Below are 17411 nucleotides of genomic sequence, written 5' to 3'. Positions count from 1 at the left end.
GCTTGAGAACATGCATTGGGGAAGAAATTGCATCTGTACATGTATAGACTTTTTCCTGTTTTCATCTCCTAAACTGTACAGTGTCAGAGTTAGTTACTGCTTACATCTGTTTAGCTAGACTAAGTCATCTAGAGATGATTTAATGTGCATGGGAGGATTGGCATAGGTTACAGGCAAATTCTGCATCGTTTACTCAGGGACTTGAGCATCCATGACTTTTGTATTTTGAGGTGAGGGTCCTGGAACCAGTATTCCCTGAATTCCTGAGAAAGGCTATATATTGTACAGTTCATTTTTCTTTAACAAAATTTTTAAGGTAGAGGTATGTTGGTAAATTGAGGAAAAGGTCAGAGGGAAACTTTTCCTGACTTTTTGTTTTGTTTTCCTGCCTTAATTTTTTTTTTGGCAGGTATATTTGTAGCATTTAAAAGTAGCGAAATATTTTATTATGCTAAAAGACATATTAGGTCTAGAATTTTAGGATATTGGTCCTTGGAGTAGATTTAGGAAATCTTTTTATTTTTTATGATTTCATGTTTCGTTTTGTAACTCACTAAAGTAGGGTCAGTTAATAAGAGACAGAGTGATTTAAGCGAGCGCTGGCTGAGCTCTCTTCTGTCACTTAGTGACCCTATCACTTCAGACGAGATGCTCCCTTACCTTACAGCAGCTTTCCACAGTGGGACAGGACGGCCTTATCTGCAGTACTGAGGAGTCAGGGAGACAGGACAAGTGTTGGTCACCTCGCCTGTTGGCAGACTTTAGCCTGGCCACATAGAGTTCCTGCTGTGTCAGTTTCAAGCATTCCTTAGACATGAACTGTGTTCTGAAATAGAAGTCTCATTTATGTGTCTGTTTGTGTGTTATATTCACAGAGTGTTTTCAGGAAAGTGAACATCTCAAGGAAAGTCTAAAGTGTTGCTTATTACACCTCTTTGGAGCCATTGTAGCCGGTGGGCAGGTGAGGACAGTGTTGAAAGTTAATGTATAAGTGGTAGTTAACTGCACACAAGTCTCTCACTGATTACTCAGTGCATTCTGTCTTTATAACTTGATGATCCAGATAACCTTTAAGTTTGTATCTTATTTAAAACTAAACTTCTTAAAAATCTTCCATAAAAACCTAAGTAACATTAACACTGACAATTAATAATACTGGATGAATAGATTGGATGAGTTTTGGTATTATAAGTTCTTATTTCTCTTGGCTTTTAGTTACTAGTTATTATTTTAAAGTATAAAGCAAATCAGCCTTATTAGAAGTCTGAAGAAATATAATTCTAGCCAGTTTGATTTCCAAAGTTATGAATTTAGTCACTCTGCTGTTTACTTACAATTACTAAATATATTTATTCAACTATTTATGTATGTTCCAAAAGTGTGTCTCTGGCAAACTGAGTGTAATTACCTGTTGCCAACAGGCTAATAATTCAGAGAGAATGTTCTACATGTTTTCTTAAACCATGCAGTTTAAATGAGAGATTCTTTACCCTTTTGTACATTTTGTGCCCTTTACCCCTTTTGGAGTTTGGTAAAGACACTTAATAAGAATTTTTTAAATGTCTAAAGTAACATATCATAAAAGGAAAACTACCTCAAAATTCAGTTGCTGAAAGGGTAATAAACAACTTGGTGACATAGTAGTATGTGCTTTTGTGTGGTCCTGGGATCGAACTTATGGCCCCATGCATGAGAGAGGCAAACACTCATGCTGTTAAGCTGTACTCCAGCCCCACGATGGCTTTTTACAATGCATAGAACAAGAGGATCCAGCAGTGAGTCAGGCATGGTGCTATGAAGCTTTAGTCAGAGCTGTACAGAAGGTTGAGACAGGATTCCTTGAGCCAAGGAGTTTGAAAGGACAGCATATATAACCTAGGAAGAACCTACGTTTGACAGGCTATAAAGGATCTTGCTATGTTATAACAGCTGTAATATATGAAAGTATATATAATTTTTATTGGTGGCAGAATCACAGGTATTACTTACATTGCTGTGTTTTGTGGCTTATATTGAAATTTGAATGAAATACTAAATTCCAAAGAGAGACTACTGGAAATAAAGACATATTTTTCATTCACGTTTATAGATTCTTTGAGTTCCTTCCTTCCTTCCTCCCTCCCTCCCTCCGTCCCTCTGTCCATCCCTCCATCCCTCTGTCCCTCCCTCTGCCCCTCCCTCTCTCCCTTTCCCCTTTCCTCCTTCCCTCTCCTCCTTCCCTCCCTCCCTCCCTGCCTCCCTTCCTTCCTTTTTTTATTATTTGTTTACTTATTTGACACAGGGTTTCTCTGTGTAGCTCTGGCTGTCCTGGAACTCACTTTGTAGACCAGGCTGGCCTCAAACTCAGTGATGAGCCTGCCTCCCTGCCTCATGCGTGCTGGGATTAAGGGCCTGGGTCACCACTGCTCCCCATAAGGGTTCTTTTTTATGCCCGTAAGAACTTTTAATTGCATAGCAACAGGAAGTTCTATACCTGTTAATATATCTTTTATCCTAATAAGACTGTTATCTTATAGCAGGTGACAGTCGTTATAATCCATCAGGAAGCCCAGGCCAGTACACTGGGTATTGGGTCACACTTTACTGTTTTATTTGGAGATTTGAGAGATTATTGTTTTATTCTCAAGTAATGTAACAACAGATTATTTGGTATATTTATGTGTAATCCCTCTTTTTTTTTCCTCAGGTAGGAATTTTGAGATAGAATCTAACTATGTAACCCTTTGCTGGCCTTGAATATAGAATCCTCCTGCCTCTCCTATCAGTTGGGATTGCAGGCATGTTCTTCTATGCTAATGTATCGAATTTAGATATATTCAGATGTGCTTTCTAGTGTATAAATCTATCCTGAGATTGATTACTGTGTCTATTGTAGGTATATTCAAGTGTGTGCTCTAGTATGTAAATCCATCCACTGCTGAAATTCTCTCCCTACTTTTCTACTTTTGTTTCTATCTGTACAATCATATTTTTCATGCAGTAATCTTCACAGCCAGTGCATATTCACACCTGTTGGTTTTAGGTTACTGTTAAAATTTCCTTCTCTGGTTTATTTATCCTATCTCCTTTTTAGGATCCAGTGTCTGTATTTAGGCTTCCTTGGTAGGTTTTATGCACTTCTCTTGATGCTGGTGGAAGATAGCAATCTTCCTAAGATGAAAGGAACAGTGGTCTGGATCTTACTTTCTGTTTGTTTTTCTGAGACAGGGTTTCTCTGGGTAGCCCTGGCTGTCCTGGATCTTGTTCTGTAGACCAGGCTGGCCTCGAACTCAGATCTGCCTGCCTCTGCCTCCTGAGAGCTGGGATTGAAGGCATGCACTACCACTGACCAGTCTTACTTTCTGTTTCAAGTTTGCCTCATCACTTTGCTGTATTAGCTGATTTTCTTCTTTTGAATCGTTGCCTTACAATTTCAGTCCTTTTTTACTATTGTGAATAGGAATTGGCAGTAAACATGAAAAAATAGGAGTGGTGGTGCCGACTGATGGGAACCTACATGGTCTCATTCATCTTTGAGCACCTAGAGACATGTTCTTGTTAGTACTCATTCATGGGTTATGAAGCTCAAAGATAATTCTGTAATGAACAGTTACCATGAAAAATAAAATTGGTCCAGAGACTCAATTTATTATATTGTGAGCTAACATTACTCAGCTTTGTGATCAGGCCATAGTCAGTTAGACTTACTGAAGTCAGAAGGTGCTTGCTGGCTGTTGGGTCAGGATAAGGGAATTTTAGTTGAGTTGAATATTTGATGATTTAAGAATGATCCTTACCATAAGGAAAAGAAAAAGAAAAAGTCTTTCCCAAAGCATTGTCCTTGAATTGTCCACTGACATATTTGCCTTTTAGATCTGTGAATCAATACACATGAGGGAACCTGTTGTGTTTTGTTAAGTGCAAGGATACTGGGCTTGACCTAGGTTTGAAACATGTGTCCATCTCACAGAGGTTGAGCACAGATAAATTATTTGTCTCTGGTTCACTTATTTATAACGTGGAAACAGTGATATTGACAGGATATTTATAAGGACTAAAGGACACATTGTCAAGGAAAACAATGAACAAAGTGGCCTGTACTTGTAAAAATGAAGGAAGTTAGAATTGTATCTTTTTATGATTTTCTGTATAATAATGAAATTGTCCAAGCTTAATTTAGTTTACTTTTGTCTCTGAATCACAAAACTCATTGTGGAGTTGGAGGTGTAGCTTAGTGATGCAGCACATACTTAGCATGTGGTGGCCCTGGGTTCGGTCCCTAGCACTGGGGAAAGAGAAAATAAAAAGGTAGAAAACATTTCGGAGTTAACATGGTAGATCTAGGCTCTTCAGGGACTCTTGATTCCTTCTGAATGTCAGTTTGTTAGTAGCTGCTCGTGTTTTGACTGTAATGTCGGCATTTGCAGCACAAAAATGGGGTCCCGAAGGAGATACTGACATGAGTCAACTGTCTTTTCAGGAGATGCTGAGAAACTGGTGGTCACTCGCATTTCTTCTCCCTCCCCTCCTACTCCTCCCCTTCCCTTCTTAGACAGGTCTCACTATGGAGCCCTGGCTGGCTTGGAACTAACTCACTTTGTAGATCAGATCTGGAGTGCCTCTGCCTCTCAGTGCTGGGACTAGAGATGTGCGCCACTGCATCTGCTCAGTCCTGTGTCTCATTTACCAAACTCGAGCATTGTGAGGTAAAAGGGCCAAATGTGTCCAGATGATAAAATTCCCTTCCTGGGCCTTCTCATCAGCAGGGGAAGTAGGCAATACGATCTTTATTGTTGGCGGCCTTGTAGCCAGGAAAACATCATGGGTTATAGGAGTAAATATTTTTTACGGGAGATTGAATACTGGATATGTCATCAGTACTGTCTTCCATAATATTATTTATTATTAATATTATTATTGGTAATAGCAAGACTGAGTGACTGATGGACTATTGCACAATTATGTTCATTACATACTGGTTTTCTCCCGCATTACTGGACAGTGAACCCAGGACTTCACACGTGCTAAACATTGTTCTAGCTCTGAACTGTATACACTTCTACCCTTTTTCCCACAATTAAATTTCTAGACAGGGTCTCACTAAATTGTCTGTATTAGTCTCGAACTCACTTTGTAGTCCAAGCAAGGTTTGAACTTTTTGGTCCTCTTGCCTTAACCTCCCTAAGTAGCAGGGATTATTGGCCTGTACCATCAGGCATGGCTTCATTGTATTTCAACAGCAACCACTTACTTAAAGAGTTTCAGAGATATTTGTAGAGTCAGCCAGTCATTTTACATAACTAAGTCATTTGGGATGGATTTGCTGTAAATAACATGAAATCTAAGAGAAGTTTAGTGAAATTTGTGTTTTAAAATTCTTGGCTAAGAAATTTAAATGCAGGCAGTGGGTATAGAAACTCTTGAGAAGTATTCATGGGCTAAGACCCTTTGAATGTCCTGTTTTGCTTTCGTACCTGCTTATAATTTAATTCTTGGGTGTTATCTTTTCTTATGTAGTAAGGTGGTTCTAAGCATTGTGTCTGCTTTCTAGGCTGTAAAAGAAAAGAAAGAAACCCCTTTTCATTTGTAAAGAAATAGCTTTTTCATAGTCTTTGTCCTCTGTTCTTTTGGGCAGAGCTATCTGACATGGTTACTTTTAGCTGCAAAGGAGGGAAAGTGAGCTTCAGATTAGTAGTGAGCAAAATAAGGCTTAGATATGGGGAGCATCTGCAGTGTTTATCACATGTACCTGTTACTAACTTTGTTCAATTATTTACCCATAGGCTTACTAATTCTGTTACTAGAAATGTGTAAAATGGTTTAGAGTTCATTTTATCTTTTCTTGTCTTTAATGTTTCAGAGGAATGCTCTGCAAGCGATTTCTCCAGCCACCATGGAGGTTCTCATGCGGGTTTTGTCTGACTGTGACTCATGGGAGGAAGGAGACCCCGAGGAAGTGGGTAGGAAGAGAGAACTAACGCTGAAGTGCCTCACACAGGTGATACACATCCTTCTCACCAGCAGTTCTGACCAGCGACAGGTGGAGACCAGCACCATCCTGGAGAACTATTTTAAATTGCTCAATTCCGATCACTCAGCTTTACCTAAACAGAGGAGAACCAGGCAGTGGGAAAGCCAGTTCATAGCTCTGCAGATTAAGATGCTCAGTAAGTACTCAATGAAGTTTTCCCTCAGTTCCTTTTTGCTTTCTCATTCTCAGTTTCTTTTGAAATACCGTCTATTATATTAAAAAATATTGACTGTTTAGTTCAGGTAATGAGTATTCAGATTTTTGACTTCCAAATAATTAGTATGGAATTGATTTGTTTACATTTATGCTTTATCAAGGAGAAACTTGTCTATTCTTTTTTGAAAGTCAAATCCACTAAAATGTCTATGCTAAAAAGAAAGTTATGACTAAAATTGCCAGGAAGAATTATTATTATTATTATTATTATTTTTTGTTTTTTGAGACAGGGTTTCTCTGTGTAGCTTTGCGCCTTTCCTGGAACTCACTTGGTAGCCCAGGCTGGCCTCGAACTCACAGAGATCCGCTTGGCTCTGCCTCCTGAATGCTGGGATTAAATGCGTGTGCCACCACCGCCCGGCAGGAATTAAATTTTTGAAGGTACCATTTATACTCTTTTACTTATGATAAAAATTATTTAAGATAAATGCCTCTCTAACATTTCTGTTCTTTAGAACAACATCTAATTGTCACAGAGGAACCCTGTGTCTTTGTTTCTTTTGCATTTCTTTGTGTTGGTTGTTTGGTGTCTCTGAGCAAGTATATCTATCTGGTCTCTGTGCTTTCCAAACTACCTAGTCAGTTTATATAATTTCTTTTTTTCCTTCAAAATGACAAAACTTCACTTTTGTTTTGGTTACATTGTGTTAGTGTAGTATATATTTTCCATCTATAGTTTTAATCAACATAGGTGACTCACACTCATTATTCCCTCTAAAGGATGAATGTACAGGGAGTCAAATACTCAGTAACTTTCTTAAAGACTTTCAGCTCCAACTGAGTAGAACTGGCACGGAAAGGCAAAGCCTCTGAGGCTGCAGGCCCATTCTCTGTGAGTCACCAGAATAATGCATGCCAAAGACCAGTGATGCTGCAAGTGCATTCCAGACTCTAGAATCCAGATTAGACGCATCAGTTAGTCATTGCTTCTTTTTCATTGTTCATCTAAATCCCCTTTTGAGTTTTATATGTAGGCATGAATATTTGGAAATGACAGTAACTACAGTTTATATATATATAAACTGTATATAACGTAATACAAAAATAATGACGTTTCCCTTTATCTTAGTAATTTTATGTTGTGTGAAATAGAGCACCAGATGAGATACAGAACCACAGCCTGCCGTTTCCCATGCCAATTTTCCTATAAAGTTTCATTGGTGGAACACACAATGATAGTTCAGAATGTTGTGAATTGTTATCAATACTTTATGTGATTCTTGTTGTGTTCCCTGTCTTAGATTGTTAAAGAACTGTACTCATGCCGGGCGGTGGTGGCGCACGCCTTTAATCCCAGCACTCGGGAGGCAGAGCCAGGCGGATCTCTGTGAGTTTGAGGCCAGCCTGGGCTACCAAGTGAGCTCCAGGAAAGGAGCAAAGCTACACAGAGAAACCCTGTCTCGAAAAAACCAAAACCAAAAAAAAAAAAATAATAATAACTGTACTCATTACAGAGGTAGATATTGTCATTACAGCTACTAGGAAACTTAGTTTAAAAAAAAAAAAAGAGAGAGAGAGAGTAAAAATTTTTACATCTCTGCCGGGTGGTGGTGGTACACACCTTTAATCCCAGCACTCAGGAGGCAGAGGCAGGCAGATTTCTGTGAGTTCAAGGCTAGCCTGGTCTACAGAGCTAGTTCCAGGACAGCGAGGGTGATTATACAGAGAAAACCTGTCTTGAAAAAAACAAAACAAAACAAAAAAAAAAAGTTTTTATATCTCACCACCCAGATACAAGAAACAGTAATGATTTGGCATATAAATTTATATGTACATGTGTTAATTTAGAAATATTGTACATAAAAACCGTGTTGAAAATTATCTATTACATTTGTTTATATAGAAAAAGAATAGTTTTGTATAGTTTTTAGTTAATATGCTATAATGTCTTTTTTTTTGTGTGTAGTTTTGTTTGTTTGTCAAGCCAGGGTTTTTCTGAGTAGTCTCAGCTGTCCTGGAACTTGCTCTGTAGACCAGGCTGGGCTCCAGCTCAGAGATCCACCTGCCTCTGCCCCCGAGTGCTGGGATTAAAGGTGAGTGCTGCCACCACCCCGTTGTTTTTCTATAGTTATTATAGGTTGTAAATTTAAAAGTTAGTTTGATTCTCTGTTGAGTGGAATTCTTGTTTTTATTAGGAACTATGATATTTGCCATGCCAGATATCCTTTGATTTCTCAGTTGGATTATCTCCACAGTAGGAAATGAGAGATAAATATTGTCATTGCTTTCATAGGTCATATATTCATTTCATAGTGTTTAAATATGACTACTAAATGTCATAAACAGGCATTGCTTTTTAATAGCAAATCAGACACAAGACAAACCTTATGAAAGAACAAGTAAATATGAAAAATGTTTGCCAGTCATATGTAAAATTTAAACTAGCTTAAATTATAAAGTATGAAAATAATCACTTTTCTCAATTACAGCTTTTGTTTTCTGTTCCTCATCTATATTATTTCCCAATTAATTTACATCTTTTCTGTCAACTGAAAAGCCTAATTTTGAAATGATGACAATAAATGTTTGATCCCTAATTTTCACTCTTACATGAGTGATTTTTGTTTTTAATTTATAGATACCATCACAGCCATGTTAGACTGCGCAGACAGGCCTGTTCTTCAGGCCATTTTCCTTAACAGTAATTGCTTTGAACATCTCATACGACTTCTACAGAACTGCAAGGTACTTTATTATTATTTTTTATGTTTGTGAACATTTATTTGTTTGTTTGCCTGTTTACTTATTTGTGTGTGGGGACATGTGCCACGGCAGGATTGTGGAGGTCAGAGGGCAGCTTGTGGGAGCTGGTTCTGTTCTACTAGCATATGGGACTTAGGGATTAAACTCAGGCTGTAGACTTGGAGCAAGCACCTTGGCCTCCTGAGCCATCTTGTTGGCATTGTTAGGACTTTTGGAAGTGTTATTATTTTAGTTGGGCATAGAGGTTCATACCTTTGATTTCAGTGCTTGGGAGGCAGAGGCAGGTGGATCTCTGTGTGTTTGAGGCCAGCTTGGTCTATGTAGCAAGTTTTAGGACAGCTAGGGCTACATAGTGATAACCCTGTGTCAAAACAAACAAACAAACAAACAAAAGGTTTGTTTTGATTCAGATTTGAACATATCATTACCAAAATTTTTATTGTTAATTTGTGTTTACATTTCATTACATAGCCAAGTTTTATATTTTTTACCAGATAAATTTATTATAAAACTCGACTATCTTAGTATATGTATGTACATACTCACTCCATCTTAGAAGTGAGAAAATTGAGGCACAAAGGTTTATACCCTGTCTAGGATCACAGAACCAGTGAGAGACAGAAGCAGGACTCCAGCCAAGGCTATCCTCTCTGAGGATGTGTAATTATCAGTGGGTACTCTGCCTTTCACGCTTTCACTTAGCTCAGCCTAGGCTAGGCAGGGGGCAGTAACATTTAAGAGTCGTATATCCTGGTCTAGGAACTAGTCAGATATCTAAATCCTCCAATCTCAGAAGAACTGTTAAAGAAATCTACTCACTGTCTACATGGGAATAGGTTTTGTCTTCATTGAAACTAAATTTTTATTACTTATAATCCAAAGGTAGTAAAACTCATGTGAATCTTTTTTGTATGATATTTCAGTTTAGAAATACTTTTATTTTCCCTTAGACATGGATACATATACTTGTATGAAGCTATTTAAAATCACAGGTTACTTCTGATTTCTTGATTAGTTACTTGTCTAGAACATACAAATGCAGTCAAGGTCCTCATGCTGTGTGGCAAGCACTTGTATTTACTGAATCATCTTCCCAGCCTCTTTTTTTTTTTTTTTTTTTTTAAATCAAAAACTTTGAGGCTGGTCTCAAGTCACAGAGATCCACCTGACTGTGCCTCCTGAGTGCTGGGATTAAAGGCATATGCCACCATGGCCCAGCTTCAGTTAACTCTTTGAAGTTTTATAAATGGAATTCTATTTCTTGTAGAATTCCTAGTCATAGGGTGTAGACTAGACATGTATGTTTTTAAAATTAGGAGACTTTGTATTAAAAAGTTACAACTAATTAGAAAATATAGGAAACTAGAAAAATAATAGGAATACTGTTAAGGTTCGTGGTACATATTGCCAGTTAGCTCTTTCACTGTTGTTACTATTTGCCAGTTTATACTTGCTATAGTAGTGTGAGAGAGTACACAACACTTCATGTTTCTGTGCTTTGTGTTGTATGCCCATGAGTTTAAGATGTTACCAAAATTTTTTAGATAGGTTGGAAATGAAACTACTCCATTTTTCCTTATATTTTTCTATTAATTCTTGTACTTCTTAGTTGAAAACACTTGGTTGATTCTGATATTACTCCCCAGTAAGGTTTCTTGTTTTTCTTACTGTAAAAAGGCATAGCTTTGGGCTAGAGAGATGGCTCAGAGGTTAAGAGCACTGACTGCTCTTCCAGAGGTCCTGAGTTCAATTCCCAGCAACCACATGGTGGCTCACAACCATCTGTAATGAGATCTGGTGCCCTCTTCTGACCTGTAGTCATACATGCTGTATACAAAGTAAATAAATAAATCTTTAAAGAAAAGGCATAGCTTTGAAAGTTTTTAGTGTTACTTCATTGCTTACTTTATAATAATAATATAGTTAAATAGAGCAGAAAATACATTTAATATATTGATGTAGTGTGTAATGCCTCGCCTCTTGTCTTTAAAATATTATTTATGTGGAAAATATCTTAGAGAGATGAAAATGCACAATAGAAGTATTTATAAAACACTTTGATAATTATAAAACAGTATGACTTTGTCACTTAGGAAGACAGTGTCAGTGACAAAATTATCTCATGTATTATTAAAAGATTCCTGATTTAGTAGGCATTGGTGGTGCACGCCTTCAATCCCAGTGCTCGAGAGGCAGAGGCAGGCGGATCTCTGTGAGTTTGAGGTCAGCTTGGTTTATGGAGCAAGTTCTGGGTCAGCCAAGGTTACACAGAGAGACCCTGTCTTGAAACCACCCCCCCCTCCAAAAAAAAGAATCTGGATTACACATATCAAGAATCTTTATGATGTTCCCACCCTGAAATTTGTCAAGATGGACTTTTGTCATTTAAAAAATAGTTTTTTTTTTCTTTTCTCAAAGCTAACCAGGATGATGACCCAATAGTTACATCTTACAGAATATCCTGAGAAATAGCTCTTTAGGATGAACATCACCAAGTGTACTTACTCAAACTAAGATAGATACAATTCACCAAGTGATGGAATCTTTCAGGACCACTGTCAAATAGTATCTGTCATTTACCAAAATGTCATCATGCAGCACATGTCTGTACTGGTTGTACCACAACCAAGTTTCAGTTATAGCTCGTGTGTGTGTCTGTGAGGCAGGGTCTCACTCTTCAGCCTGGGCTTGCCTCAAACTCACTGTGGGACCAGGTGTCCTTGAACTTCACAGCAATCCCCTACCTCAGCTTCCAAATTGCTAGCTTTAAAAAAATTTAAATACTTCATGTTACTTACTACATTTTTCTTTGAAACTGAATATACCAAAGAAGAAATGTTTTTCAGGAAGAAAAGCCAGGCCTTTGGGCCAGTGCCTTTGCTTTCAGTGGTTTTCTCCATTTGGAGGATTTTTTTTTTTTTTTTTTTTTTTTTTTTGGTTAGTATCATATGAATCATATGGCATTCCAGCCATTGTCTTTCAGAAGCTAATGTGTATTATTTATATAAATTAATGTGATTCATGTAGTATTTACATCCAGGTATGCTGTGTTTTGATCATGTTCATCCATTCTTCTGCCCTGGCTGCCAACACCTTCACATCCTTCCTAGCTCTACGCAGGTCCTCTTCTACTTGAATCAATTGTTTTCTTTTGTTTGTTTGTTTCCATATATGAGAGCGAACATGTGGCACTTGTCTATGTCTCCTGTATTTTATTTCATTCATTTTGCCTCAGGTGACAATTTAATTTTTTTTTTTTGTTAGCATTAATACCACACTATGTGGTATGCCATATTTTCTTTGTCCATTCAGCAGTTGACACTAGGCTGGTTCCCTATTCTAGCTGTTGTATGTAGCAGCAGTATAACAGGCATGCAGGTATCTTTTATTTACTGACCATATTTCCTTAGATATATACCGAGGAGTGGGAGACCTGGATCATAGCGTGGTTCTGGTCTTAGTTTTGAGATATGTCCATACTGTTTCCATTTTGGCTGTGCTAATTTACATTCCCACCAGCAGCATATAAGGGTTCCATCTCCACACCCAACGTTAAAGTAATTTCACAATTCAGGCAGTAATTGTTTAAAACATTAAAATTAAGGCCGGGCGGTGGTGGCGCATGCCTTTAATCCCAGCACTTGGGAGGCAGAGCCAGGTGGATCTCTGTGAGTTCGAGGCCAGCCTGGGCTACCAAGTGAGTTCCAGGAAAGGCACAAAGCTACGCAGAGAAACCCTGTCTCGAAAAACCAAAAAAAAAAAAAAAACATTAAAATTAAGTTTTTAAAATAAATTTCCAAGTTGACTCATTACACAAGTAAAGAAATAATGTCCTGAGGAGTTAAATTACTAGCTTTTGCTCAATACTAATAATTGTTGGAACTAGGATTTTTTGCTTGTGTTTTCTGACCCTAAGTTCATTATAATATATAGTTATTATAAATTTATTTTTTGTATTCATGGTTACTGGTTTTTAAATAGTGTAAAATACTTACTGTGTGTTAAATATAAGACAGTTATAAGATTTTTGTTTTGTTTTGGATTTGTTGTTGTTTTGCGTTGGTTTTTCAAGATGGGGTTTATCTGTTTAACAGTTCTCACTATTCAGGAACCTGATTTATAGACCAGGTGACCTCGAACTCACAGAGATCCACCTGCCTCTGCCTCCCAAGTGCTGGGATTAAAGGCGTGCGCCACCACTGTCTGGCGACAATTATAGTGTTTATTGATAGTGTAGCATCTTATGGATGTAGTTATGATTTAGGAATATATAAAAGTATTTGGAATCTTGTGAGAATTTAAGTTCACAAATGTATTTCATGATGTGCATATTGCTTTCTGTATCATTTTGTTGTTGCTTTTAATAAACAAGTCGTTGAGTCTGTTTTATACAATAATGCAGAATCGAGGTGATTTCACTGTTGAAACATTCGTACTAAGTATTCATACTCAATGGAAACACTCCAACTAAAGCTGTCAAATAGCAAAACTTATGAATTGATTGAAAAGTTTAAGCTGACTGTTGGTAGTTTTTCTTTGAAAACTTATTATTGTGTGCATCTGTGTGTGTGCATGGGTGTGTGTGTGTGTGTGTGTGTGTGTGTGTGTGTGTGTGTATCTGTATGAAGTAAATGTGTGTGTATGCGCCAAAATGTGCATCTGAAGATGAGAGGACCTCTGGGACTGGAACTTAGGGTGTTGGCTCGTGCAGCAAGTACTCTTACCCACTGAGCCACTTGTTGGCCTGGACCATTGGTAGCTTCTCTGGCATCTTGTGTATGATACCCACCAGTTTAAATGTGTGTTCCTTTCCCAAGAATCTGTGCAAAGGCTGTCGTGCTGAGCAACTAAGTTTCATTGTAATATAAAGTTCTTACATATGTACAAAATCTATATTGTATGATATCATATATTAGACTCTTAGGATTAGATGTGAAGAGTGTTGAGTGATTTATTAATTCTTTGAGTTTTGTACAATACATTTTGATGATCCAGTGATATTTTAATTACAAGAAAAACACAATCTGTCATTAGTAGTAGCAAAGATTTAAAGCCCTCATTTTGGTTTTAAGAGGGCTGAAATCTTGTGCTTTCTGCCTGTATCTTAAATTTTGGAGTTATACTTTCTGTTTTAAGAGCAAGAACTTTAAAAATATTCTTTGTGTAGATTGGTTAGCTTCCGTTTTGTGGTACTAGGGATCAGACTTGGGGCCTTTGCCTGTTAGGTTTGTGCTTTACAAGTGAGTTATAGCCCTGGTTCTGGAGACTATTTAATTTTACTTTTGTCTAAGCATCCCCATTCCTTTGCACATCAGTAATAAAGAAATTATCATTTGTAATTTTTCCTTCTAATACTGGCTTTCATTTTTGAAATCCCTATTTGTGCTAGACATTATGCAGATAAACTTCTATAGATTATATTTCATTTAACCTGCACAGTTATTGGATGGGGTAGTCTTATTTTAGGTACATAAGCTTGGAAAAGTAGCAAAGAACTGGGCTATAATTCAGTTATAGAGCGCTTTCCTAAGTGTGCACAAGGTCCTAAGTTTGAGCTTCAGCATCACACACACACACACACACACACACACACACACACACACACACACACACACGATACTAAGAATCATTTAGAGATTTTTCTAGGTTAGATAACCAAGTTCAACCAAAGTACTCAAGAAGTTGAACAAAACCAAGATGATTTTGATGTCTTTGATTCCAAAGCTTCTTCTTGCATTAAGCTTTACATATACTCTTACATCCCATATTACACTACACAGCTGCTCAGTTTATATTGTATCATTTACAGATGTAACTTGACCTTTTCCATTTTCTGAAATAACAGAATTTCCTAAGAAATTCCTTATTAGGATGCTATTAGTTTCTTTATTTTCTCTCCATTTCACTTTCATTTGAAGTTTCTTTCTCCCCATTGAGTTGACAGAAGCCAAAACCTTTTGGGATGCTGAGTTAATACACGAAGACCAAAGTACTTAATGCCTTTGTTTCATGTAAAAGAGAGCGATCATGGGCCAGTGATAACGCTCATTGGGTAAAGGCTTTTGTCACTCAGATGACCAGAGTTTGATCTTTGGAACTCCACGTAAAGATGGAAGGAGAGAACTTAGAACATAAAGTTATTCCTTGACCACCACATGTGCACTGTGGCATATGCCTCCTCCCCTTTTATGTACACATGTATGCATCCACTATACTAATAACAATTTTAAAAAAAAACTTACAGCGTAATCTCCATGTGCTAGAGATTTCCCCAGTTTCCCTTTCTAGACTACAAAGTAAAACGTGAAGTAGGTTCTGCTGAAGATATTTTTACCAGGATGTGAGATCAGATAAACTTGGGCAGTCAGTGCTGTCCACTGACTTCCCTCGTCAAGCTACACACTAGTCTCTTTGGGACTCTGAGAAGTGTTTTTGGAAAGAGCTCCTGTTAAGTTAGCTTAATAGGATTTTGCAGGCTTATTCAGCTAAACACATTAGTTACTGTAGTATCTTTTAATCTGTCTCAGTAGCAACTTTCTTTTCTGAGTGTCATTCTTTGTTGATTCTTTAAGAATTTGGAATATTAATCTATTGTTTTTGCTGTTTATTTTAATAACTTCTGAGTTCTCAAGGAGAATTATATCTACAGTAGTTATATACTATGTAAACTACTATTAAATTGTTACTCAGAAAACAAATAATTACCTATTTCTGGAAGTGATGTGCTTCACATGTGGATTCTTGCATTAGTTTTTAAGAGACATGGAAATCCAGCTGGACCTCATTCTGCTCGTAGGTAACAATTTAATATTCTGTCTCCATTATTCTTGTCTCTGTTTTTAACAGCTATTTTTAAGTGCTCACAGTATGGTGGCAGACAAGAACGAGAAAGACCTTGCCAACCAATTACTGACAGAGATAAGTGAGGACCAGGTATCTACAAAGCCTGCATCTTGTTTCAGCTGAAGTCCAGAATCAGTCATGGGTTAACTATTCCTGTGCTTTTCTTCTTAATTCTCCAAAAACACAAACTTCTAATTCTAATAATTATTTATTTTTGAAGATTATTTAAATTAAAATATAAATCATCATTACAATTCTGTCTGTGTTAATGTGGGCTTTTTTTCAGTTTGGGAAGATAAAAAGTACAGGAATGGAACCCAGTATCACTGTTGAACACTTGGTGATGACTTTGTGTTTGAGGGACTGCTTTTCCTAAGCACTGTGGTGTACTGGGACGTGAGGGCTTTGTTTGTGAATATGCATAGTCATTGTTAATATCTTGATTCTTTGCTTCTTATTGACACAATGATTATAATTCAATGGACAACCTGAATCTTGGAGGAAGGGAAGAAGATGATAAGCCCTCTGAATATTAATTTAGCATGCAATTTGATTTTTTTTCCCTGTTCTCAAAATTTAGCCCTATATTAGAATATCAAAACAGATGTATCTGTTTTTTCTCAAAATATATTTGGTAAATTAGTTTTTGGAAAGACCAAAAACCTACCTATAAAATTGCTTTTTTTCCCCTCAACATAGTTTGTTATAGAATTTACATTTCTTTTACAATAATTATATTTAATTATAAAAGTTATAATTAGTTTGTTAAAATTATTTTAATGTTTAGGTTTACTGAATTGTAGAAAAAGAGACTATAGCCAGGCGGTGGTGGCACACACTTTTAATCCCAGCACTTGGGAGGCAAAGCCAGGCAGATCTCTGTGAGTTCAAGGCCAACCTGGTATACAGAGCTAGATCCAGGACAGGTACCAAAACTACACAGAGAAACCCTGTCTCAAAAAACAAAAAAAGAAAAAGAGACTATATTGTAATCTGTTAATTTCCATATTTTTGGTGTAAAATTCACAGAGCTCTTTATTGCTTTAGGTTTCTCTTATTTAGACTGTTACATTATATATTATAATTTCTTACAAACGATTATGGAAATTCAAAAGTAAGCTATGATGAGGTGTTTTTAGTTTATTCTTGAACAAAGTCCAGCACAGACCTTATTTGTATGAGTCTGTGCATACAGAATTTTAATCTATTACTACATATATTTTTTCTATGTAATAATATTTGACAATACCACCAATGAAAATTAGGACTCTAGATTAAGTACCACACAAAAAGTAATGGAATTTAGTAAACACAAAGATCTAAGGAGTTTCTTCTGTGTGGAGATCAGTTCTGTTGAGAGTTAGAAAAGAGAATGCTATTGTGCAATGACTAGCTTCAGGTCATAATACTGTGTTTTCTTTTGTTTTTAAATTGTATTCATTTATCAGTATGTCTCTCTGTGTGTAAGAGTGCAGTGCCTTCAGAGGCCAGGAGAGGGCATCAAACCCCAGGTCTGAAGTTGCAGACTTTTGTGAACTGCCTTGTGGGTACTGGGAATTGAACCCAGGTCCTCTGCAACAGCAGCCAGTGCTCTTAACTGTTGAACTATCTCTATATCCCCAGCTTTCTAGTCTAAAGT

The 17411-nt window shown here is 37.1% G+C and overlaps 1 protein-coding gene across 4 annotated transcripts in view; it reads left to right on the top strand.

Annotated features, from left to right (window-relative positions):
- Nbeal1 (neurobeachin like 1) overlaps positions 1-17411 on the top strand; it is a 148268-nt gene that overhangs the window by 41771 nt on the left and 89086 nt on the right. The window contains exons 8-11 of one of the 4 annotated variants that reach the window (XM_076550312.1): positions 876-961; positions 5840-6146; positions 8805-8911; positions 15776-15862. In XM_076550312.1, the coding sequence (XP_076406427.1) occupies positions 876-961; positions 5840-6146; positions 8805-8911; positions 15776-15862 (587 nt within the window). The remainder of the gene's footprint in view (positions 1-875; positions 962-5839; positions 6147-8804; positions 8912-15775; positions 15863-17411) is intronic. The other 3 variants (XM_076550313.1, XM_076550314.1, XM_076550315.1) reach the window with 3 other exon arrangements.

The sequence above is a fragment of the Peromyscus maniculatus genome, chromosome 13, assembly GCF_049852395.1.
Source record: "Peromyscus maniculatus bairdii isolate BWxNUB_F1_BW_parent chromosome 13, HU_Pman_BW_mat_3.1, whole genome shotgun sequence".
NCBI classification, from domain to species: domain Eukaryota; kingdom Metazoa; phylum Chordata; class Mammalia; order Rodentia; family Cricetidae; genus Peromyscus; species Peromyscus maniculatus.
Note: the sequence above shows the minus strand (reverse complement) of the source record. Positions and strands in the feature narration are given on the sequence as shown.